The sequence below is a fragment of the Crinia signifera genome, chromosome 5 (assembly GCF_055691185.1).
Source record: "Crinia signifera chromosome 5, ASM5569118v1, whole genome shotgun sequence".
Taxonomy (NCBI): Eukaryota; Metazoa; Chordata; class Amphibia; order Anura; family Myobatrachidae; genus Crinia; species Crinia signifera.
In genome coordinates this window covers 34326175-34351325 of record NC_139221.1, presented here as the reverse complement: position 1 = coordinate 34351325, position 25151 = coordinate 34326175, and the positions used below count along the sequence as shown (strand labels likewise).

The window sequence follows — 25151 nt, the reverse complement described above, 5'->3', positions numbered from 1 at the left end:
AACGGTCTCTGCAACATTCTGACATTAAATTTGCCCGTGAACCTAAACGAGTATTTACGGCATTTTCCATTGCACTCTAATTCTCTGACACATGAAGAGAACAGGTGACACCGCAACTTCTTTTAAACGGCAGGATGTTAAATATCAACCCAAGTGCCGTAATCTAACCTGACTTTCTTCAAGTCGGTTCACGTTCAAATTTTGTAATTATGCATTTGTTTCACCGAGTTCAATAATTACAGTTAACTGACAGATTTTTGCAGACCTCCCACAGTTTTCAAAGCGTAACTGGAAACTTAAAACGCTGCACTGGTTGGAGAGAGCGAAGTCAATGAATTGCCAATTAATAAAAAGGTTTCCTTTGATGGCTTCTCGGCAACTTGCTGTCACACCATGCCATAAATTTGCTCGAACTTCTGGGATTTCCGTGTCTACCCTGTGACATGGGAAAATGTGGCACAAGTCTAAGCCCCTGCCAATAAACCAATCACAACTAAGGGACTGATAATCTCCCACACTCGGCTGTTTAGCTGCATGCGCCCAACCAGAAAGAGTTTCATTTGTTCCGCTAATGACACAGAAATAAATGCTGTCTTGCTTCAGAATTCACTTTGAGAAATCTGAACTCCGTTAGGCAACTTTTAAAGTCATGTTAAAGCTCAACTATACTGTAACACGGGAATCGGAGTTGGCCTAGCGCCTTGATGGCTAACCTTGACACTCCAGCTGTTGTTGAACTACACATCCCAGCATGCTCTGCTTCAGTTTTGCTATGTGGCCATGATAAATCTGATGCAATTCATGCTGGGATGTGCAGTTCAACAACAGCTGACTGAGCCTGTTAGTGGCCTACACAGGAGCCTAGGTAGCCACAACAAGTGATATTCTGACCATGGGTTGCTTATTTGGCCTGTGCCTAGCACTTACATTTGAAGAGAACATGTGAAGCCAATCATATATAGACTAATTAGAAGGCCATCAGAATGATGGCTTCAGCAATGTACTTTCATTTTGAGCTGTGACAGTTTTTACTTTCACTTTGAGCTGTGACCGTTTTAGCCCACAAACTGTCCACCCCACCACCAGTCCTTGTCTGTTCCTACCGCCAATTTCTGTCTTCACAGCTCCCTCTCTTCATATCCAGCAATTTGGAAACAGTTGTGTCCCTGCAAAAATTACTTTCAATTTCTGATATGACATCTTTTAGCATACAAAGAAGTAATTTGGTCCATAGAGTGGCCTCTAGTGGTACTTCACCTCACAGAGGTATAGTTTTGGGGATAGCTCTAGGACCCGGGCGCACAATTCCAACACTATAAGTGTGAAGTGACGGTAGTTCTTAATAAAAAACAGTCATCATACTAATCACATGACCCTTCTGGTCTGTGGGACGGCTGCCCAAATCTCGAAAAGCCGACTTGGTTAATAGGCCAAGTAACTAGTAGACAGGGGATAGAGAACAGAGGCGCCTTGCAGTCCTTAAAAACCACGTACAAACTATATAAAAATAGTGGGACCCTCCACATAACCTCTTGGCTAATTCAGCCGTCGGACTACTCTGTTCTCCCCAAAATCTGGGCCAAGGCACCCGAACTGGGCTAGGACTTAAGCCATAGAAAGGAGCTAAGTAACCTTTCTGGCATACTCGTTTTACTATACAAAGAAATCAAGTGGGCCTGATTAATTTTTATACTGATATTCTGGAGGCTTTTTATTGTACCCCCATCACCCTTTTCGCCCCTTTCCCCTGCCCTTTTTTGTCGTCCCATCGTATCCCTTAATTATAAAATATATTGTATTTTATTGTCGTTTTATTATCACGTTATATGTTGTATCGTGTATATAAATGATATATTTATATATTTTTGGTACTTGTTTCCTAGCACGGCCACAATCGGGAGTAATCGTGTACCTTAAGTTAAGGTACACGATTAACGCGATGGACCCGATTTCCTTTGAAATCAGGTCCATTTGGCCGGCTAAGACAAAATATCGGGGGCATCGCGTCGGTCGGGACCATTAACAATGGTCCCGACGCGACCGACGCGATGCCCCCGATTTCCCCATAGGCTTCAATGTTAAAAAATATTTTAACATTGAAATCGTGTCGGGAAAGGTAAAATATCGGGGGCATCGCGTCGGTCGGGACCATTAACAATGGTCCCGACGCGATGCCCCCGATTTTTCCATAGGCTTCAATGTTAAAAGATTTTTTAACATTGAAATCGTGAAAAAATTTGAAAAATGTGAAATGGGCCAATATGACCCATTTCACATTATAGATGTCCCCGTCGTCACCCCACGATAGACGGCAACCCGAAGCGTGGCGAGCGCAGCGAGCCCGCGAGGGGCGGCGGTGCGCGTCCTCCGACCTTTTCATTCCCCTACTATCCACGTCGGCGTGGAGTTGAGAATAGAATAGTGTGGCGAGCGCAGCGAGCCACCGAGCCCGAAGCGTGGCGAGCGCAGCGAGCCCCGCGAGGGGACGCGTATAACTTCACAGGTATACGCGTGCGCTCGCCACGCTTCGGGCTCGGTGGCTCGCTGCGCTCGCCACACTATTCTGTTCTCAACTCCACGCCGACATGGATAGTAGGGGAATGAAAAGGTCGGAGGACGCGCACCGCTGCGTCGCCACGCTTCGGGATGGCGTCTATCGTGGGGTGGGGTGTACGCCGTGACATTTGGGGGGGTTGGGAATATTTTACATTGAATCCAATGTAAAATCGGGTCCCAGGGACCCGATTTACATTTCATTAAAAAAAAAAATCGGGTCCAAAATCGGTCGGTCGCGTCGATCGCATCGCATGCGACCAAATCGCATGCGATGCGATCGACCCCGATTTTTCCGACACGACCACCCCGATGTAAAATCGGTGTGGCCGTGCTAGGAAACAAGTACCATATTTTTATATAGTTTGTACGTGGTTTTTAGGAACTACTAGGCGCCTGTGTTCTCTATCCCCTGTCTACTGCAGTGGGGAAAAAAACTGCAGTGGAAAAAAAAAAAGTAAATTCGACAATCTGTGGCCGTTTCCGACAAAACAGACTGTGGCTGTCTGTTTCCGGAAGCAGGGAACCCAGGACCTGAGGACTCTTATCCATCTGTCTGCTTTTTTGCCCCAAAGGATCTCTTGTCTTGTGCTTTTACCAAAGTCACTTTATTGTAAGTGCAATTATTGTATTAAATATCTTTTATCCAATTGATCTGCACTATTTTTTGTTGTATTGTGTCTCCCCTGTCTCATCACTAGGGGAGAACCAGATTACGTTAATACTTGGTACTATATCCTGTGTAACCAGTCAATCCAGTACCTATATGAGCATAAGTATTGTTCATTTATTTTTTACATATTGTCACCCTGAGCGCTGTTGTTTCAAATTCACAATCTTTCTTTCTACATTGTCCTATTGTCAGTAGTTACAGGTGTTATTCTACTGTGTGAATTTGTTTATAGCTGCACGAGGTACTTTATTGCGCACCGTTTGGTTGATACCTTCTTGTATTCTACATTGAATCCAATGTAAAATCGGGTCCCAGGGACCCGATTTACATTTCATTAAAAAAAAAAATCGGGTCCAAAATCGGTCGGTCGCGTCGATCGCATCGCATGCGACCAAATCGCATGCGATGCGATCGACCCCGATTTTTCCGACACGACCACCCCGATGTAAATCGGTGTGGCCGTGCTAGGAAACAAGTACCATATTTTTATATAGTTTGTACGTGGTTTTTAGGAACTACTAGGCGCCTGTGTTCTCTATCCCCTGTCTACTGCAGTGGGGAAAAAAACTGCAGTGGAAAAAAAAAAAGTAAATTCGACAATCTGTGGCCGTTTCCGACAAAACAGACCCGACGTTTTAAAAACTACAGCATTGAATAGGTGAGTACCGATATTTCCAACTGTCTGGAAACATTGGCACTGATTGAATACCCCCCCATAGGGTCTCCCAGCTGAGCTTTGGGGATAATGTTTGCGCATGCATAAATAAAATCTGTTCAATGACACCTATCCCTGGGTCTCTGCCAGTCTAATAACTACTTCAGTGTCCTGTCCCCTGATGCAACTATATTTAATTTACCAGGTACAGTACTTATCCCAAATTGCCTTGTACTGTAAGTCACTTTTTTATCTTTTTGTCAGATGCTGCGGAACCCTTGTGATCCCATATAAATGAATGATAATAAAAATGCAGAGGTTTCCTGGAACATGGCGCCTGTGCCAGTGGTCTGGGCAGAACCAGTGCAGGACTCTGGAGAGGTCACAATACTAAATGGGTGAAGGCTGATGAAGACACTGTCCACTTCTTAAAGCAGCCTTTTCCTTTGGGCCACAAAACACTGTAGAATGCCGGAGAGTAATCTCTTGGCTGAGGTCCCCTTTTGCCCTTCGTGCGGAGCGTTAGACAGCTTTAGAACTTTTACACCTTTCCTTTAAAATACGCATTATACTAATGGCCCCTAAGCCCTGCAGCGAGATGACTGAGCAGATCTTCCTGTAACTGGATTCCATTCAGCTGACATAACCCAGTCAGCGTGGGCACAGCTCTAGTGGTAAAGCGGTCTGTACCCCTCGCACAGCGCTGCTTTCTGTGTCACAGTCCAACATAATAAAGTGGCGTGAAGGCTGAACTTGTGTAAATCTGAAGTCTGATGATATAAATAGCAGCAGGCGTTCCCGGGAGGCGACAGGAAGGGGTCTTAGAGCGCACATGGAGATGTTCCGTCTTACAGCCGTGGTATGGGCATGCCGTGGGATTGTCAGTGTAACATGGCTGTGAACACACTCACATAGGGGACCATTCTCAGAGCGAAAGTCTACAACTGCCATAGGGCATGATGGTGTATAAAGGCCCCCAGACAATAGTACAATTTGGACCCTTTTTCATTTAATTTCGATGGATCGGGCTGAGAAATTGTGTGAAAAGTATCAAATCGTACAATTTACCTCTGATTTCAATCTAATTCGTGGCATTTCACGTAACGGATCGGAGCCGGAGATCGCAAGGCTTGCACTATAGATTTCTCGGATCCCCCAGCCCTTTTTGGGATCGCATATGATACATCGTATAAAAAAGGAACATATACGGTGTATGGTATGCGATCCGGCCGCCCAGGAAGCTTCAGGTCGGTTCAAGAAGGATCGCGTGTGACTTCTGCCCTCTGAGTCGTTGCACAAGTGTATGGGCACCTTAAAACCGCAACACTCAGTGTGACTCCTTGCACATTTGGGGGCACAGCTGTAGCCATGGGAAGGACTATAGTGAGAGTTGCAGACAGGCAGCTGCAGACAGACACCGCTGCGAACGCTGCTGCCTTTACCTCTGAATCGGACCCAATATTCTACAGATAGTAATCAGATTATTGCCATCACAGCAGATACAGCTGGTAGACCTCAAAATAGTTTTTATTGAGAGACCACGTTACCAGTGTCTTATGTTTTCTCAATGATTTGTCATTTTGGCTGTCACTAAGAAAGTTTCTGATTGGTTGAATGCATCCTGATCCCTCCCCTCCAATGCCATTAACATCAATAGAGCACTTGCTGCAGTTTATTTTCATTATTTATATAGTCTCATGTCTGAAAGGGTCTATCTGTGTTGGGGAATCCCCAGTCCATCACTTGCAACCCGTTTAGACGACCAAGCTTAGATGTAAAACATGTGACCAGGGTCTAAATGACCAGGGTAACGCCTAAAATAAACTGATTGGCTGGGGACAGTGGAAACTGTAGATGACATCATCTCCAGGCACAAACTGAATGACCGAAGGCTCGGGTCATTGGAAGACACATTGGTGCGAATGCTGAAGGCGCCGGGAACGTAAAAAGATGGTGGAGACAAACGGTTCAAGTAAATAGATAAATAAAAACAAAACAAAAGGCAGACAATGCTGGTCATGACATCTACGTTACAATAAGTAGAATGCTAAAACTTGGTGATCAGACTATCCTTTGCACAACACAAAGGCCCATTCATTCGCCATGGGAGTAAAGCCACCCACCAGCTATGAAGTTTGCTTATTCACACTTTTCAATATGGATTAAGGTGAATTGACTGTAATTGCGGATATTAGCAGGATTGAAGCTTGTCCGTAATAGCTTAAAGTAAGCAACCCGGCACATGCCTATCAGAAAGCATTACTAATCCATTAGCGCTCTGATTTCCCATGTATCCGATGGACACATGTTCTGTGTTCTAGTCGGCTTCCTACCAGTAAAGCTGCTGTCTCCTGATTCCCCTTCTGTACCAGAGTGTGCCTGGAATCATCTGCTAGGACCTGGCACCAGGAGAACTGACTGCTTCAACCACTTTGACAACACAGTGGTGTCCTTCACTATTCATAGATTACAGGAACATAATGGCTATTAAGCCGTCTTTTATGTGAGCTAAGTATCTAAACAGAGTGCTAAAAATAGAGGTTACTGGAACAGCTAACACACTTTCCAATCTCATAGCTTTAAAAAAGAGAGAGGGATGAGACAGACCTCGGTAATTTGGACTGCACAGGTCATTGCCTGGGGCTGCCAACTCAATACACAAGTCACACAGCAACACAGTAATTCCCTGCTGCTCTATGCAACTTGTACCACATGCATAAATGAGATAATGGTGTGTGCTGAACCGCAGGTGAATCCAACAGCGCACCAAGCAGTACACGTCAATGTTGTGTCAAATACAAAAAAAACTAATCTAAAGGGGCCCATACGGATCCGTTTGGGTCTTAATTAGCACGATTCGCATCGGATCGCAGGCCTAGTGCATGCGGTGTGCATGCAATGCGATCCGATGCGAAGTTTAGCTAGTACAAAAAGTATGTGCAGCACATACTTTTTGTACCGTACTATGTGATGCGCGGGAGCGCGCATCGCATAGTACAAAACGGATGGTCCGGGAACGGACCGTCTATGGGCACCTTAACAGTGAAATAATCCTTACCCCAGTAAGACCCTTCTGAAGCTTGGGTCCACGGCTAATGTGCTTTCTGAATAACTAAAAGAAAGCATAGATGTATAGAAATGGCATTCTATAACTCAATTAATTACTGCAGCCCAGGTTATGGCTATCCAGGACATAAGCAATGAGTAGAATCATGATTCCAAATCTTAAATCATATGCAACTACAGTGCACATACGGTATTCCCATAGATCACTGAGAAGGAATAGAGTATCACCGAGAAGGAGGAGGAGTATCACCGAGAGAAGCAGGAGGAGTATCACCGAGAAGGAAGAGGAGTATGACTGAGAAGGAGGAGGCGTATCACTGAGAAGGAGGAGGAGGGAGCCGCTTCCTGGATCAAGATAAGATACTGTTGCGTGATCCAATTCCCCATAAAACTCCAACTCCCACCTAAACGTCGCCCTCCGTGGACTGACCCAGCATTCTGTTTTCTGGTAAGATATATTGTCAGGTAAGGAACATGGGCATGCCTCCTGTTCCAGCCGAAAAACCCTTTCCATGCAGTACTCAGGCCCATGTTGCTCTCTACATCCCTGCCTGTGCTGAATCCTACACATCTAACAGTTATTCCTAGTAATTACACTTACATTTAAGCTGGGGACGACATGCACCAAAGAACGATATTGGCTGGTAATTTGCTGGAGCCCTGGACAAAAGATATTGTGCGTACACACTGAGCAATTTTTCAAAAGATATCGTCAGTGGCCACATCCAGTAGTCATTGACGATATCTTTAGATTGAGCGTCATGTACAGATAACAGAAAACATCGCTGACGACCATCATAAACACACTGGATGATAAGAAACTTGTCGTTGGGAATGGTCGTTCTATTGTTGAAAATGTTGTCTAGCGCGCGCTTCGCTTTACCCAATTCTGGGTGTAAAAGATGCAACTGAAATTGGATATGGGTCCTAGAATCAACAGGGATTAGGTTGACACATGAAAAAGGTCAACATGGCTAAGATTGATCGAGTCGGAAGGTCGACATTACCTACCATTAAGTCGGCAAAAGGAAGGTCGACAGGCAAGAGATTGACAAGTTTTTGATGGTTTATTTGTCCCAATAAAGTCAACGTAAAAACCATGTACCGCATCCCCTCGCATTCGGGCACACTATTATATACTCTCTCCACGCCCTAGTGGATGGGAGGGTATGAAATATGGCCTGTCGGCATAAGTCAGCATAATACAAAAAAGTAAAAAAAAAAAATGTCTACCTTTTTTACTGTTGACCTTCCCATTGTTCCCTAATGCTTGTGTTGACCTTCCGACCCTGTTAATCTTAGCCATGTCAACCTTAATTTATGTGTTAACCTTTAGTGGTGGACCTACTGTACGTCGATCTTCATAGTGTCGACCTAGCAACCTCATCTGGTTATGTTTTGATACGTAATTGTTCATTTTGCATGTGGTAATGTCAATTTGTTTACTGTTTGCGTCTGTCTAGATTGTCCTCTATACTGTATACATGTATACATCGTTTGCCTTGTTTTCATTTTTAAAAAATTCCAAAGAATTAAAAAAAAAAATTCTCCTATACAAGTACGTTTGTCAAGAGAAGGCCGGGCCACTGACCATACTCAATGTGACGATTACGGCACCTACTTGCTGACAAGGCCACAAACCTTTAACGGCACAGAACGCCGACATTTTTCCCAGGATGTCAAAGTCTCTGAGCAAACTGCTCCTTGGGTATAATAAATGAGTAATTCAGGGAGGGCAGTGAGCGGTTCTGGAATTAACCCGGTAAACAGGCTGCGCGGAGTCACCTTTCCTCCTGGCTAGCTTGGGCCATGCTTTGTTAGCAAAATAACAGGAAAACCTGATTAACTTTTACACTTGTTTTTACACTAAATGGGAATGAGGGACTTGAGAGGAATGATTAACTCCTGAACTGGTCAAGTGAAAACCCCTAATTCAATCACTCAGGAGAGGCTCACATAAAAGTGGTTGCAAAGTGATTATTTGACTTGCAGATTGACACGGTCAGTATAATTTACAGCACACTGCCCAGCCCTAGTACCATGAGATTTAGAGAGCACTTTATTACAAAGCATTACATTTTGATGATGGGAGGTTAGGGTTATGGGGTGCCGGATGACGGAACGACAGTCGGGATTCCGAGGGTCAGTACACCGACATCGGAATCTCGACTTCAAAATGCCTCTATAATGGGGGAATAGAACCTGTGGCGAGCCATCGAGCCTGCAAGGGGCTTTGTTGCTCTCAGACCCCTTTTTTGTTGGAAGCCAATTAACCTACCGGTATATTTTTGGATTATGGGAGGAAACCGGAGTACCCGGAGGAAACCCACGCAAGTACAGGGAGAATATACAAACTATGCCCAGTTAGAGCCATGGTGGGTATCGAACCCATGACCACAGCGCTATGAGGCAGTAATGGCCCCCCACAAGGGAGAACAGCATGACTGTCAGGCTTTTAACAGGATTACGAAATTGGTCTACTGGAATACCGACTATCGTAAGGCCATCCGGCACCTGGTTTGATTCCCACCATGGCCCTAATCATGCAGAGTTTGTATATTCTCCCTGTACTTGCGTCAGTTTCCCCCCGGGTACTCCTGTTTCCTCTAAAAATATACTTGTTGGTTATTTGGCTCCCAACAAATTAACCCTAGAATGTCCGTGTGTGCATATACATGTGGTAGTGAATATAGATTGTAAGCTCCACTGGGGCAGGGACTGATGTAAATGGTCAAATATTCTCTGTGAAGCGCTGCGGAATATGTGTGCGCTATATAAAATAACTGGTGATAAATATAATAAATAACCCTCTGGTTTAGGGGCAGTCCCTTTACAATTGGGACTATCCCAACAGTAGGAGGGACATTTGAGAGGTATGTATACAGTGTAAATAAATACAGATTTTAAGTTGAACCCTGTTCTTGCGTGGGTTTCCTCCAGGTACTCCTGTTTCCTCCCACAATCCAAAAATATACTGGTAGGACAATTGGATCCCAACAAAATTAACTTTAGAATGAATGTGTGTGCGTGTACATGTAGTAGGGTATATAGAATATGTGTGCGCTATATAGGAAACTGTTAATGAATAAATAATACATAAATAGACGGTTGTACGTCTGACACTGGTACATTAGCCACCAGGAGACGAATGCCCCAGGAAGTGAATGCACCATTAATGATTTGATTTATTGCATCTAGGACGCAACAAGCTACATAGATTGATACGTGCGATATGTGAATGTACGAAATACAACTGAAGAAAAAAATACTCCATATTTATAAATAAACGTTACCAGCACGTCAAAATGGCAGAAAATCAAAATAGTAATGATGTCGGTTACGCGACCGAATGGAAACAACATTTAAATTACAGTACTCTGTTGTGTGCCATCTAGTGGTCACCAGCATGCAAAACACTTGCATTCCTTCCATAGAGGTGAGGAACAATATTAGCTTTTTATTATATAAGATGACCAATTACGTTTTTTCCTTTTTAAATGCCCAGACAGCTCTAAATTATATACTCCTATACTGCAGTAAAATCTGATATTGCTGATAAGTCTCAACAGATGGCAAAAACCGCCACCTTGGTAAGCAAGAAACATCTTTGCTTGTCCACACGTCGCCACATGAGCCTGGTTCCAGATAATGGGATTCTCAGACCTAATTTATTGCTCATTATCTGCAGTTTAACTTTTTTTTTATCAGCCACTGCGGACTGTGCTTTCTGAAATCTGAATTAATCCACAGAGTGGAACCTTGTTCTCTCTGCACTGGTATTATGCAGCCCCAACCGCTGCTACTTTGAAACACAGAATAATGAGAATAAACCAGATTTTAAAGTAATTAAGTGGATAAGATCTTTATGCTGTGCAATTGCAAACTTTGAACAAGAAGAAAAAAAAATAAAAAATTAAAAACAAAATCGGGAGTAGGATTCTGAGTTCTGGCAAAGGGCGTAATCCTTTTCAAATTGCTCATATTAAGATTAAAGATCACTTTGTTTCTGTATTCCCACAACTGGCCGGGTATGGTAAAGAAATCAGCCTGCTGCTTTTAGATGTAACATCTTTAACATTTGCTCTGTTTTCTGTGCCTGTGATTAAATGTAACATTTTGAAATCCCAAAGTTCTGAGAAAAAGCATAAATCCTCGTCTCGCAGCTGCTGTTTGACTCCAAAAACACATGCAACTTTTTTTTTTTCTTCATTCTTAGGCATCGACCATCAAGTGCTCCCAGCGGACCCGCGCTGGGGGAACACCTGCATCTCTTCATTTCGTTCCAATAATGCAATTTTAACTTTTTAAAAATAGACGCTGTATTCAGCTGCATGTTCACTTTGCCCCTAATTCCCGTGAACAAAAATCCGAGGAGCATGAAATCATTCGGGCAAGCTCTGTCATCGAGAGGATAAGTTTTTTTTCCCTCCTCTTGCACTAGAGTCGCAGTGGGAATACTGGCAAGGATTGCAAAGTACGAGGTCAGTTACTAAGAGGCAGAAAGAAAAGAAGTGGAACTAGATTTGGTGTACGTTTTGCATACTGTGTGTATGAGTGATCACTGCTATGGCTGGTTCCGACACGCACTACGATACTTACTGAAATTTATTGTTCTAGTAGTAAGAAAGCTCGGAGGCGGACAAAGGGAAGATCAAGAAGTAGGACTCAGACCTCCTTCAAAAACAGATCAGATTTCCCAGCCAGTGGATTACCCTTTTTCCTTGGCAGAGGAGACCACCCATTTACCCACTGCTTCGGCCATGGAGATGTAAAAAAGCAGCATTTCCTGACAACGAAACACTTTTCGCCTTGTATTTCTGATCAGGGAATTAATACGGACAAGCCAGGGCCGTGACTTTGGTTGTGCGACATGACACCACACAGGGCATCATAAGGCAGAGGGCGCTGTTCTGCAGCTCCTGTCAATGTTCTGTTATAATCCGTCTCGCATCCAACTTCCTCTTGTTTAATCCCTGGCATCATTCGGTCACCTCCAGTCACACATATGTGTTATAGTTCAACGAGTAAGGTGTTTGAGTGCAATATGAAGGTCATGGGTTCAAATCTATTTTCTTGGGTGTGTTCTGTAGGTATAGATATTCTATTCTGAATGCTATTTGTATTTATAAATCAGTCGGTGCACCGCCGACTCCTCCCCCGCACCCCCACCCATGAAAAGTGTGTATGAAATGTGCAGGAATGAATCTCAACCACCCTTAAGCATCACCTTATAATTGAATTGGGGGATCGTTTGCTGCTAGCTGCAGAGTATACAAGGATGGATTTTCCTAGCTCTTGTGTATTTGTGTTTTTAATGGGGTTGGTAAAGTAAAGTACATTTCCCAAATGAGAAAGAATTTTTCTAATTGAATTTCTCTTTTCAACAACTTCAACCCATTGCATTCTGAACAAATAATGTCATTTAGCCTTGAAAAGGGAAAGTGAGGGTGGAAGAGGCTGTAGCCAAGCCTGTAGGATAGTTCAGCTAGCAGCCATTGGCCAACAAAAAACACCCACCGCCCTGTGTGATGCGGATATTAGGGGGAAGTACTGTATACCAAATAAAGCCCACTCCGGCAGAACCGGCCCTATCCAGTTTGATGCCCTAGGCAGGATTTTGGCTGGTGCCCCCTAGACTTGACTTTTGCATTGCAACTGCCCCCCCCCCCCCCCGTTACTATGTCATCTCCTTGCGTCCATTACTGTGTTGTCGTCCCTCTGTCAGTACCCATGTGTCAATTACTGTGCCACCCCGCCTGTCTCCATTATTATTTTGTCCCTCCTCTGTCTAATACCATTATATCCCCCATGTTCAATACTATGTGTCCCCCTTTGTCTCTATTACTATATCCCACTCTCACCCTCTGTGTCCAATCGATTAATCTGTGTCCTCTCCCCATTGTCCATTACTATGCTGCCCCCCCTGTTCATTATTAAGTATGTATACAATATGGTGTTCCTCAACCTTAGTAGATTTAACTTTTATGGTCTCTGAACTCTTACAATCACTTGCATTCCTCTTCCTTCATTGGGAGGTATGCATACGACTTGGCTCCATGGGTCTTCTCTCCTGACGGTGACGGGAAAGGTCAGGCGCAACAGCAACAGGCAGGGAGCCACTGTCACCAGTATCCGCTGGCAAATCCTGTTCCCAGACGTATGAATATCGGCTGGACCGTTGCACTGTTGCAGAGCTGTGCACAGTGGCGCCTATGTGATGTCGCGCTGCGCAACATCACACAGGGCAGTGAATGAGGAGGCGCACTTTGCAGTGCAGGAGGGGTATATGAAGAAGCCTTCCACTGTGCTGCCCTGTAAACATATGTCCGGCCACCGGGGCTCTGGAGGGACTCCACTGGGGGAAGCAGAGCCTTGGAAGGCCGCTGGTGTTCAATAAATAATTGAGATAGCTCTACCTGTTAGGGATAGAGATTGTATCAAAGTATCTACTGGGTTATGCCAGTCGGAATTTGAAAAAGCTCTAATTACCGAACTAGTTGAGCCTGTAAATGCAAGAGGGAAAGTCTCTTATGGGAGGTATTGCTCTATGGCTTCCTGGAACGTGAAAGGCCTCCTATCGGACCCACAAGTCAACCTACCAACTACATCTACTCCATGTGTTTTCTATTGATTAAATGGATAAAGAGATTGTCCATTTTGAAATTCAGGATTAACTATAAAAGGAAGATAGAGATTTGTGCGCATTTAATCCAAATGTGTGCCTCAACAAATGCCAAGTTTTTCTAGTTTGCCAAAGTAATGGATTATCTAGCGGTGTCAGTGAAACTTCCTGATCAAGCATCTGAAGAAAACTAGTGAGACGACTTCATTCCTGAAATTCTCTTTCAAGTGAGGCATTAGTGTATAAGTCTCGTTCTCTTAACCAGTCCTTTATATACTGTATCTAGTATGGGCTGCAAAGGATTATAGTAAAACATTAAGAAAGTTAATTCCTCCATTTGTTTTAGTTTGCTGTAATTTGTTTAGACAGAAATGTCGGACAGAAGATCGGTGATTCATATATACACAAGAAAATGTGTATGTTATCGACTTTTGGAGAAATGACATGCATTAAAGAAGATCCAATCACTTATACTTCATAAAATAAGTAGCTGAAAATTGGTTGATCAGCCTAATTATTGCATAGTGTAAATTTTTATGCCGTTTATAAGCTTAAAAAAAAAAATAGGATTTTGGGTACCTACCGGTAAATCCTTTTCTCGTAGTCCATATGGGATACTGGGCTTCACTACTATGGGGATTGAGACCTCCGCAGGAGAGACAGGCACATAAAAGAACTTTCAGTGTGGGTGCACTGGCTCCTCCCCTCAATCTCCCTCCACTAGTCAGTTAATGCAAAAACTGTGCCGAAGGAGAGCATGTGAGGAGTATGTGATAATGTATTGTGGTGAGATTCATCCAGCACACCCAACCGAACAACAACATATAAAAGAGGTGAATCCTAACAACTTAAGAGGACACCTGTAACTAGAAAACAAGTCTATAGACATATCTATCCTATAGAAAACAAGGCAATAAGCCTAATAATGAAATAGTATCTGACAGCAGAAAAGCCGCACCGAGGTGGGCTCCCAGTATCCCATATGGACTACGAGAAAAGGATTTACCGGTAGGTACCCAAAATCCTATTTTCTCTACCGTCCAATGGGATACTGGGCTTCACTACTATGGGGAGGTCCCAAAGCTACCAGAACGGGTGGGAACGTGCGGATTCTGCTGTAGAACCGCATTCCCGAACTGGGAATCCTCCCTGGCCAGGGTGTCAAACTTGTAGAACTTCACAAATGTGTGTTGCCCTGACCAAGTTGCGGCCCTGCAGAGCTGCATTGCCGACACCCCTCGAGCAGCCGCCCAAGAGGTACCTACAGACCTGGTTGAATGAGCCTTTACTGAAAAAGGAAGCGATAAACCAGCTGATGCATAGGCCTGTTGGATAGTACATCTTATCCACCTGGCAATGGTACGCGTTGAAGCAGGTAACCCCTTCTTCTGCGCATCATAGAGCACAAAAAGGCTGTCCGTCTTCCGGATCCTCGCTGTGCGCTTGACATACCCTTTAAGGGTTAGGACCACATCTAAGGACTCAGGAATATCCGGATGTGCCGCGCTAGAAGGGACCACAATAGGTTGGTTTAGGTGGAACCCTGACACCACCTTTGGAAGGAATTGTGGTCTGGTCCTGAGCTCCGCCCTATCGTTGTGGAACACAAGGTAAGGGCTCCGACATGATAAAGCCCCAAGCTCGGATACCCTCCTGGCCGAAGCCAGAGCCAGCAGAACAACAGTCTTCCAAGTGAGGTGTCGCAGTTCAGACTCCTCCAGTGGAACAAACCGGGCAGATTTTAAGAAAGTGAGAACCACTTCCAAATCCCATGGTGCAGTGGGAGGCACAAAGGGGGGCTGAATCCTCAGAACCCCCTGTAAGAAGGTTTGCACTTCCGGCAAGGCCGCAATCCTTCTCTGGAAAAACACTGACAGCGCGGAAATTTGGACCTTTAAGGAACCCAATCTGAGCCCCTTATCCAAACCAGCCTGCAGGAAGCGTAGCAGGTTGTTTAGACGAAAACTGTCCGGAGGCAAGTCATTCTTCTCACACCAGGCAATATATCTTCGCCATATGACGTGATAGTGTGAAGCCGTCACCGGTTTCCTGGCCTTGATCATTGTATTGACGACAGAGGGATGTAGACCCTTGTGGACTAGGATCTGCCGCTCAACCTCCAGGCCGTTAAACGTAGCCGCTGTAAGTCCTGAAAGACGAACGGGCCCTGGAGGAGCAGATCTTTTCTTATGGGCAGACGCCACGGGTCTTCCACTAGCATGGCCTGAATGTCCCCGTACCAGGCCCTTCTTGGCCAATCTGGTGCCACCAGAATGGCCTCCGTCCCCTGATGCCGGAGCCGCTTTAGCACCCGAGCCAACAATGGGAGAGGTGGGAACAGGTACACCAATTGGAAATCCCAGGTCCAGGTGAGAGCGTCCACCGCTATCGCCCCTGGGTCTCTGGTCCGTGCACAGTACATCGCTACCTTGTGGTTCAGTCGTGAAGCCATCAGGTCGATCTGAGGGAGCCCCCACAGATCCACTATGGCATCGAACACTTGAGTGTGAAGGCCCCACTCTCCCGGGTGAAGGTCGTGACGACTCAGGAAGTCCGCCTCCCAATTGTCGATCCCCGGGATGAAAATGGCAGACAGGGCCTGGACATTCCATTCCGCCCAAGACAGAATCTTTGATGCTTCTCTCATGCAGGGCATGCTCTTGGTACCACCCTGCCGGTTTATATAGGCCACAGTGGTAGCATTGTCCGACTGGACCTGAATCGCCTTGCCCTGTAACAATGGAGCTGCCTGTAACAGGGCATAGTAGACCGCCCGCAACTCCAGCTTGTTGATGTGCAGGCCTGACTCCAGTGGAGTCCATCGACCCTGGAGGCGGACTCCCTGTGTCACCGCCCCCCAGCCCCTCAGGCTGGCGTCCGTGGTTACCAGAGTCCAGTCCTGGATCTGGAACCGTCTGCCTGCTAACAGATTGGATGAATCTAGCCACCACTGTAGCGAGATCCTGGTTTTTGGTGCAAGTCCAATCCTTCTACGCATCTGCAGGGGGTAGCCGGACCATTTTGTCAGAATGTCCAATTGAAAAATCCTGGAATGGAAACGGCCAAATCGTATTGCTTCGAAAGAAGCCACCATCTTGCCTAGAAGTCGGAGGCAAAGATGGATCTGTACCAGAGGAGACCCTAGAACCTCCCTGACCAGCTGCTGAAGTGCACTGACCTTTTCCATCGGCAGAAAGACTCTTTGTTCCGATGTATCCAGTATCATGCCCAAGAAAACCATCCTCTGGGTCGGAACCAGCGATGATTTGGACATGTTCAGAATCCACCCGTGGTCTCTTAGGACTCGTATGGACAGATTGAGAGCACTCCTCAAAGCCTCTGCCGACCCTGCCTTTATAAGCAGGTCGTCCAGGTATGGCACGACATTCACCCTTTGGAGTCTGAGTAGTGATATCATTTCCGCCATTATCTTTGTAAAAACCCTCGGGGCAGTCGACAGGCCGAAAGGCAAGGCCCGGAATTGGTAATGGTCGTTCCCCAAGGCAAATCTGAGATAGATTTGGTGTGGGGGCCAGATAGGGATGTGTAAATAGGCGTCCTTGACGTCTATGGAGGCCAAGAACTCCCCTCTCTCTAGGCTGGCGATCACTGAGCGCAAGGACTCCATCCTGAACTTGAACACACGCAGGAAGGGGTTCAGTGATTTTAAATTCAGGATGGGCCTTACTGAGCCGTCTGGCTTCGGTACCAGGAATAGGTTGGAATAATATCCCTGGCCCCGCTCCGTGCTTGGAACTGGTACAATTACCTGAGACTGAAGCAGCCTGGTAATGGCCCCCTGGAGGCGAACCTGGTCCTCCTGTGACGCTGGAAGAGCCGACCTGAAGTATCTTCTGGGAGGGGGCTTGTCGAATTCCAGCTTGTAACCTAGTGAAATGAGACCCCTGGCCCAGGAATCCAGACCCGAGGCGTCCCACACATGACTGAAATGCAACAATCGCGCTCCCACCGCGAGAGAGTCTCGTGGCGGGAAAACCCCGTCATGCTGCAGGCTTAGAGGACGCTGCGGCATTTGGACGGTCCTGGGTGTTGGAGGAGTTGGGCTTCCTAAACTTGCCTCTTGTGCCTCTGTTGGCATTAGAGGCGCCCCTGGCCTTGGGGCGAAACCTGTTCCCACGAAAGGACTGCTGGGAAGTACCTGTGAAGGTACGCTTTGCCACCGTGGGAGCTGATGGGAGGAAGGTAGATTTCCCTGCCGTGGCCTTGGAAATCCAACCGTCTAATTCACTCCCAAAAAGCCATTCTCCTGTAAAGGGAATACCCTCCACACTCTTCTTTGAATCTACGTCAGCAGACCACTGACGTAGCCACAAAGCCCGTCTGGCTGAAACCGCCATGGCTGAATTTCGCGCGTTTATTGCGCCCAATTCCTTTTGCGCCTCACACAGGATCTTAGCGGTATCCTGAATGTGCCTCAGGCTGTCGCCTATCTGGGCCACAGTCATGTCACCTAACAACCCTTCTTGAATCTGGGTTGACCAGGTATGAATGGCCTTAGCCATCCAGCAGCTGGCTAAAACTGGGTGTTGGGATGCCCCACTAGCCGTATATATGGACTTGAGGGTAGCTTCCAGCCTCCTGTCCGCCCCGTCTTTAAGGGTGGATACACCTGGGACCGGTAGCAACACCTTCTTAGAAAGGCGGGAGACAGATGAGTCCACTACCGGTGGCTCCTCCCACTTCTTCCTGCCCAAAGGTTCAAAAGGATAGGCATTTGTGAACCTTTTTGAAATAGTAAACCTTTTATCAGGGTTTTGCCAAGCAGCCCTGAACACAGTTTCTAACTCCGCCTGCTCAGGGAAGTACACTGGCTGTTTCCTCTGAGTCATGAAGAAAGGATCTCCTTCTGCGGATGCCTCCACTGGGAGATCTAAAACATCCCTGATGGCCCTGATAAGCGGTTCAGGCCCATGCACTGCTGCCTCAGGGACTGGTTCCTGCAGAACCTGCTCCTCACCCTCCTCTAGTATGTCCTCATCATCATCGTCTGAATCAGGGGCCATCGCAGTAGCCGGCCTCTTTTGAGGCTGTGCGGGAGGAGGTACACTAAGAGTATGAAGAATATCCACCCTGGCAGCTAACATGGACAATTCTCTCTGAACCCTCTGCGTTTGCTGAGTGTTATTGGAAAGCTGTGAAGCCACAGAATCCAACAGGGTCTTTATGTTGGAGGCCCAAACAGGCTCCTGCTCGTCAGCCTGAGACGGCCCCACAAGCTTTGGGGGCACCCCACTGATCTGAGTGTCAGCACTACTGGGCTGTGGTGACATACAAGCCTCACAAGTAACCTGGGACTGTGATTTTGGCACAAACTTGGTGCTACACACCATACAAGTGAACTTTTTCACCATGATGAGACAGTACTACAATGTCTGCAGTACAACACAACCCCCACGCAGTCACACACGTGCACACCCCACACAGCTGGATGTGAAAAACAGACTATGTGCTTGTTTTATGCTGTGATAAGTAACTAATCAGTGGGGAAAAAACAGAGCAATTGGGGAGCCAAGTGCACCCTTAACCTGAACTCACAGATCTGGGTGAGCTGGTAACGCTAACACAGTGATATGAACAAACACAGTTTCTGAGTAAGCCAGATAGCGCAGCAGCGCTAAATCGCTGTAAAAAACCTGCTGTCTCTGCCGTGCTGCAAGTACCCGGATCCACCACGCCAGTGAGGAGCCCTCTGTAATGGAGTCTGGCAGCGTGTGAAGAAGCAGGAAGTGACAGCGCGCGCCCAGCAGAGCTTGGTCCCGCTCTGAGTGAAGCCCCACCCCCTGTACACAGAGCTGGCGCTTCTATATATATTTATACTGACATATAATAAAGGTGTAAAATATATATATAATACATTACAACCTGAGGGGTGTCCCTGGTGGTCCAGCGGCAGCACCCCTATGCCAGTTACCAGACGTGGTGTTCACGCAGTCCCTGCTGGAGAGCCGCCATTACTAGCCGTCGTCTTGTCGCACCAGAAATGGCTGCGGGGACCCCTTGTGGGACCCCCAGCCTGTACTCACCACTGAAGTCTTCTGACCTGTCAGGGGTGTGCGGCGGCTAGGGGACTTGCTCGCCACAGCGCAATGCTGTGCGGTGACAAGTCCCACGCAGGACCGAATTGTCCTGTAGCAGGGTCAGCTCTGCACCTGAAGAGGTCGGGGACTGACCCTTCCCCTGACACCCACGAAGCAGGACAGCTGTGTGGTCACCACAGCGCCCCAAAATAACAAACTTTGAAAAAAAATGTAGAAAAACTCTGGAGCATCCAGAAGCACTGCCTCTCCTGAGGCACATTTTTCAAAACTGACTAGTGGAGGGAGATTGAGGGGAGGAGCCAGTGCACCCACACTGAAAGTTCTTTTATGTGCCTGTCTCTCCTGCGGAGGTCTCAATCCCCATAGTAGTGAAGCCCAGTATCCCATTGGACGGTAGAGAAAAAATGCTACCCCAATAAATTGGCACACTGACATATATACTCCTGGACATCGTGTAAACAAAAGAAATGGAGAATTCAAATTATTTGCATCAATTCTGTTACAAAATTCATGATTTAAGGCACTATCGAATGCTCTCCCAGTCAGTCCCAGGTTCCTCCCCAACTGTCACTTTGTTCCTGAGTCAGTGACCTCCACAATAGTGGCATCTGCCACTCTAGCACCCCGAATGGCTGACATGTTGGATCCTGGGTACACAGTGAACAATGTAATGTATTGCACCTTATATGTTGCGGTCACTAACATTATCGCGCCATGCAGCGGGACCAACCAAGTTAGGTCTGCAGGCACATGCATATAGGGCATATACACTGAGGAATATACCAAAATATGTTGTTCCGAAGTGGCCCAAAACAATCATACTGGGTCAATATTGGCCTTGTGCACACCTGATTTAAGACTGCTGTCTCAGCACATTATTTATAAATACAGGCAATAAAATACAGTAATTAATGCAACCTAGCGTCTTCTTCCTAACTGTAATTATTCATAGCATTCATAGGAAAAGTGGCAACATGACACACAGCTTTACAATCAGAGAATGTTTACTCACTGCCTAAGTGCATATAATAATCCAGGTTCTCTACTACAGGCAGACACACAACACTACGTAGCAGCCAGTTAACCTACCAGCATGCTATAGTAGAACACAACTGGAGAACCTGGAGGAAGACATGGCAGCAAAGCTGCCCACTGTGCCACCATACCTACAGTAATGTGATATCATAAAGCCAACAGTACTGTCTCCAATAGCATCTCTCTTATGAAAAATATATTATTATTATTATCAGTTTCTTATATAGCGCACACAGATTCCGCAGCACTTTACAGAGTATAGTTAAACATTCAAATCAGTCCCTGCCCCAGTGGTGCTTACAATCTATGTTCCCTACCACATGTACACGCACACACAGACATTCTAGGGTTAATTTTTGTTGGGAGCCAATTAGCCTACCAGTATATTTTTGAATTGTGGGAGGAAACCGGAGTACCCGGAGGAAACCCACGCAAGTACGGGGAGAATATACAAACTCTGCACTGTTAGAGCCATGGTGGGAATCGAACTCATGACCTCAATGCTGTGAGGCAGTAATGCTAACCATTACACCGTCCGTATTGACCTAAATATAAACAAACTCTTGTACAAAACTTTATTGCGCTCTTCAGACAATAGACATCTCAGTATAAAAGGGTAAATAGACAACCATATAAACACTATAGAATAACTGAACATAACTGGATTTCATGCAAAATTCCAAAAGAAAGAAAACAGGTCAGGAAATTTTAAAAAATTGTTTGAATATTTGCCTTTAGAAATATACAAGCTGGGTACGACACAATCATAGCACTTCCATACAAAAAGACCAAAATTCCAAGGTATTCAAATAACAGTAAAGGTTAAGCAATCTGCCACATTTATATCACTTTAAGACACATTAGAAACAGAAAACAAATAGATTGTTGCAACGTCTGTCGAAGCAATATTGCAGCAATATACGGTCTCCGTATGTGAAACAGATACAGTTTGTCACTTAGCACATTTTATATTAAATCTCCCAAGAGAACGGCTTTGGGTAACGGGATGTAACATGATCGCACGGTTATGGAGGTTTTACACTCACCAGAGCTGTGGCAGTAGTCCATCTGCTCAGGAACCTGGATTGTAAAGGCGATCAGGTCTGGGCCTAGCAAAGACTCTGGCCTCCGGCTCTCCTTCAGCCACTTGCTCCTGTGGAGGTCCTTTGTGTCCGAGGGACCTTGGATCAGCGGAATCAGCTTTTCTTTTCCTACTTCACCTTTCCAAAAAAAATAAAAAAAAATAAGTTGTATACTCTATGTAGTAAAAAATACTACTACAAAAAAAAGCTAAAGGTCTCATTTGATTTAGGTAAATGAAAAATATTTAAAAAAAAGTTTAGTTATAACCAGTTTTGTCCTTTTCAGCCTACTGTGTTCTATAAAATGTAAGATTACGGTGTACGCATGGTGCTTGTGTCTCACTGGTTATAAGGACTGGTAAATAAAGTGCACATACTGTACACATAACAGGACATCAAACACACCTGCAATGCTGAAACACGTAACAGAAAATGAAGGACAACAAAATAAAGTTTCAAAGTAGAAATCTATACAAACAAAAAAAACAGAACGAAAAAAAGAGAAAAAAGAGAAAAAAATCAGAACACATTTCCTTCAAGCACAGCCAGATCAGCATTTTACAACTCCCCCTAAATCAGTTCTTTGGAAATGTGAACCACAAGTAACTTTTAGCAACCCCCTCTTCGAAGCCTGATAACATTCTCTTCCTTCCCCAATGTGCGGCTTCCTTCAAAAAGGCCCAGGTTCCGTGTCCAGTGTAACTCAAGTTACCACTCTTCACTTGTCCGTACCTGACTCCATTCCCCAAACCATTATTTGTACAACCATCTGCCTGCATCTGCTACAAAATTATGCCTGTCATGGTATCTGGATGGAAAACGGACAATTAATTCATAGACAATCAATAGGTCAGCACCACATGGGTGACAATCAATAGGTCGACAGTTACTTCAATGGGATGAAAATGTTGACAGGCAAATAGGTGGCAAAAAAAGCATGACATCGTTTTTCATGATTTGTAGAGTTCGGTTTAGGGTTAGGCTTGGGGGAATGTTAGGGCTAGGCTTCCAGAGGGGACGGTTAGGATTAAAGACTTGGTGGAGACTTTGAGATAGGTTGTGGAAGAGGATGGTTAAGGTTAGGCACCAAGAGGAGGGTTCAGATTTTTTTTTAAGTTACCAATTTTCTGCCACTTCACACAGTATTATGTAGAATGCACATACAATGCTCAATATCGGGATATTGTCGCTGAGATTATAGTTTTGGAATCATAGATCAGAAAACCTATTGTTTGTCTTACCAATGAAACGTTGATTCGGGAACACTACAGGATAAAACAGGCCGATGTCCCAATTATTGGTTAATTCGCACAATAATTGTACCTGGCTTAAGCCTCTGTAGCCTCACTTTGGGGGTTATTTTGGTTCACTCTTTCTGACAAATTTCTTCTTAGATGGACAAAACCATGTGCACTGCAGGGGGCAGATGTAAAATGTGCAGAGAATTAGATTTGGGTGAGTTATTTTGTTTCTGTGCAGGGAAAATACGGACTGCTTTTTTTTTACACTGCAATATAGATCTCACTTTGAAGTAAAACCCCACCCAAATCTAACTCTCTCTGCACAAGTAACATCTGCCCCCTGCAGTGCACATGGTTTTGTCCATCTAAGAAGGAATTTGTCAGAAAGAGTGAACCAAATGACCCAAATGGCCAATAGGAGGATTTACCAAACCTTTCAAAAAGTGTAAAAGATGCCCAAGTGAAGCTCGCACCAAAAAACTCTTTAAAACCTGGGGCAGTTATATAAAGACATTGCCATTGTCAACCAGAAAAGGCATTCATCAATGCTTTGGAGGAACTCTCTGGTACGAAGAACGTGTTCTATGCAATGACCCTCCAATATTTTTGCGAATAATTTCCTTCTGTATATACTGTATTACAGCAGCACAATATCTGATTACATCTATAAGGCTTGTTTAGATTTGTAGATCTTTATATTCTTTCATATATATATATATATATATATATATATATATATATATATATATATATATATATATATATATATATATATGCACAACCTGGACACTGATCTCCATGCTGAACTAAATGCTGTCACATACTGCCTCTGTTTGTCTCACTTATACATTAACTATACTTCCTGTAGGCTCTCCACACTTCCAGTACATCACCTTCTCACTGCTCATTCTAGGCCACTCCAATCTCATTCTATATCACTACTCTGAACAACTTTACACAGAAATATGGCTCCTAGATCCAGTCCCATACCAGTCCTTGCTGCCAGGTCTCGCCCCCTCTCAACTTCCACAACTTTCACACGCACCCACAACCCACACAACCTAATTACTATCTCACCTGTCCCCTCCCTTCCTTTCTCCTGTGCTCTCTGGAATGCTAGATCAGTCTGCAACAAGCTCCCAACTATCCACGACCTCTTTATCTCCCACTTTTTTAACCTTCTTGCCATCACTGAAACCTGGCTGTCCGCATCTGACACTACCTCCCCTGCTGCCCTCTCTTATGGAGGCCTCTCCTTCACACACTCGGTCAGACCGGATGGCCGCCAGGGTGGAGGAGTGGGCATCCTCCTCTCCCCCAACTGCACCTTCCGCGCCATCCCACCTGAGCCCTCCCTCACATTCTCCACCTTTGAGGTACACACTATCCGCCTCTTCTACCCCATTCACCTCCTTGTGGCTGTAATCTACCGCCCCCCTGGCCCCTGCTCCCCTTTCCTTGATAACTTTGCTGCGTGGCTTCCACACTTTCTTACCTCTGACCTCCCCTCTATAATCCTCGGTGACTTTAACATTCCTATTGACATCAATAATGCTGCCTCCTCTAACCTTCTTGACCTTACCACCTCCTTTGGACTTTCTCAATGGACCTCCACCCCCACTTATAATCTCGGACACTCCCTTGACCTAGTCTTCACCCACCATTGTAATCTCTCTGATTTCTCTAATTCTTCCTTCCCACTCTCTGACCACAATCTGCTCTCTTTCACCCTCTCATCCTCCCCTCTCCCCTCATTGCCCAGACCCACAGTCACCAGACGTAACCTCGGATCTCTTGACCCCACTGTCCTGTCTTCCCTGGAGACTTTCCTCTCTCCTCTCTCAACCATGACTTGCCCCAACCAGGCTGCCTCTTTCTATTACTCTTCTCTCACCTCTGCTCTCGACTCTGTAGCCCCCCTCCACACTGTTCCCCTTCGACGCTCTAAACCACAACCCTGGCACAACAAAATAACTAGATTCTTGCAAAAATGTGCACGCTCTGCTGAACGCCTCTGGAGGAAATCTCACTCTCTGGAAGACTTCCTCCATTTCAAGTTTATTCTCTCCTCCTACAGCGCTGCTCTCTCCTATACCAAACAATCTTTCTTCAAATCTCTCATCTCTTCCCATTCCTCCAATCCCTGACGTCTCTTTGATACTTTC

The 25151-nt window shown here is 45.5% G+C and overlaps 1 protein-coding gene across 5 annotated transcripts in view; it reads right to left on the bottom strand.

The window, feature by feature from the left end:
* VPS13B (vacuolar protein sorting 13 homolog B) overlaps window positions 1-25151 on the bottom strand; it is a 790826-nt gene that overhangs the window by 531961 nt on the left and 233714 nt on the right. For all 5 annotated transcript variants that reach the window (XM_083186988.1, XM_083186990.1, XM_083186987.1 and 2 more), the window contains exon 19: window positions 21710-21883. In XM_083186988.1, the coding sequence (XP_083043114.1) occupies window positions 21710-21883 (174 nt within the window). The remainder of the gene's footprint in view (window positions 1-21709; window positions 21884-25151) is intronic.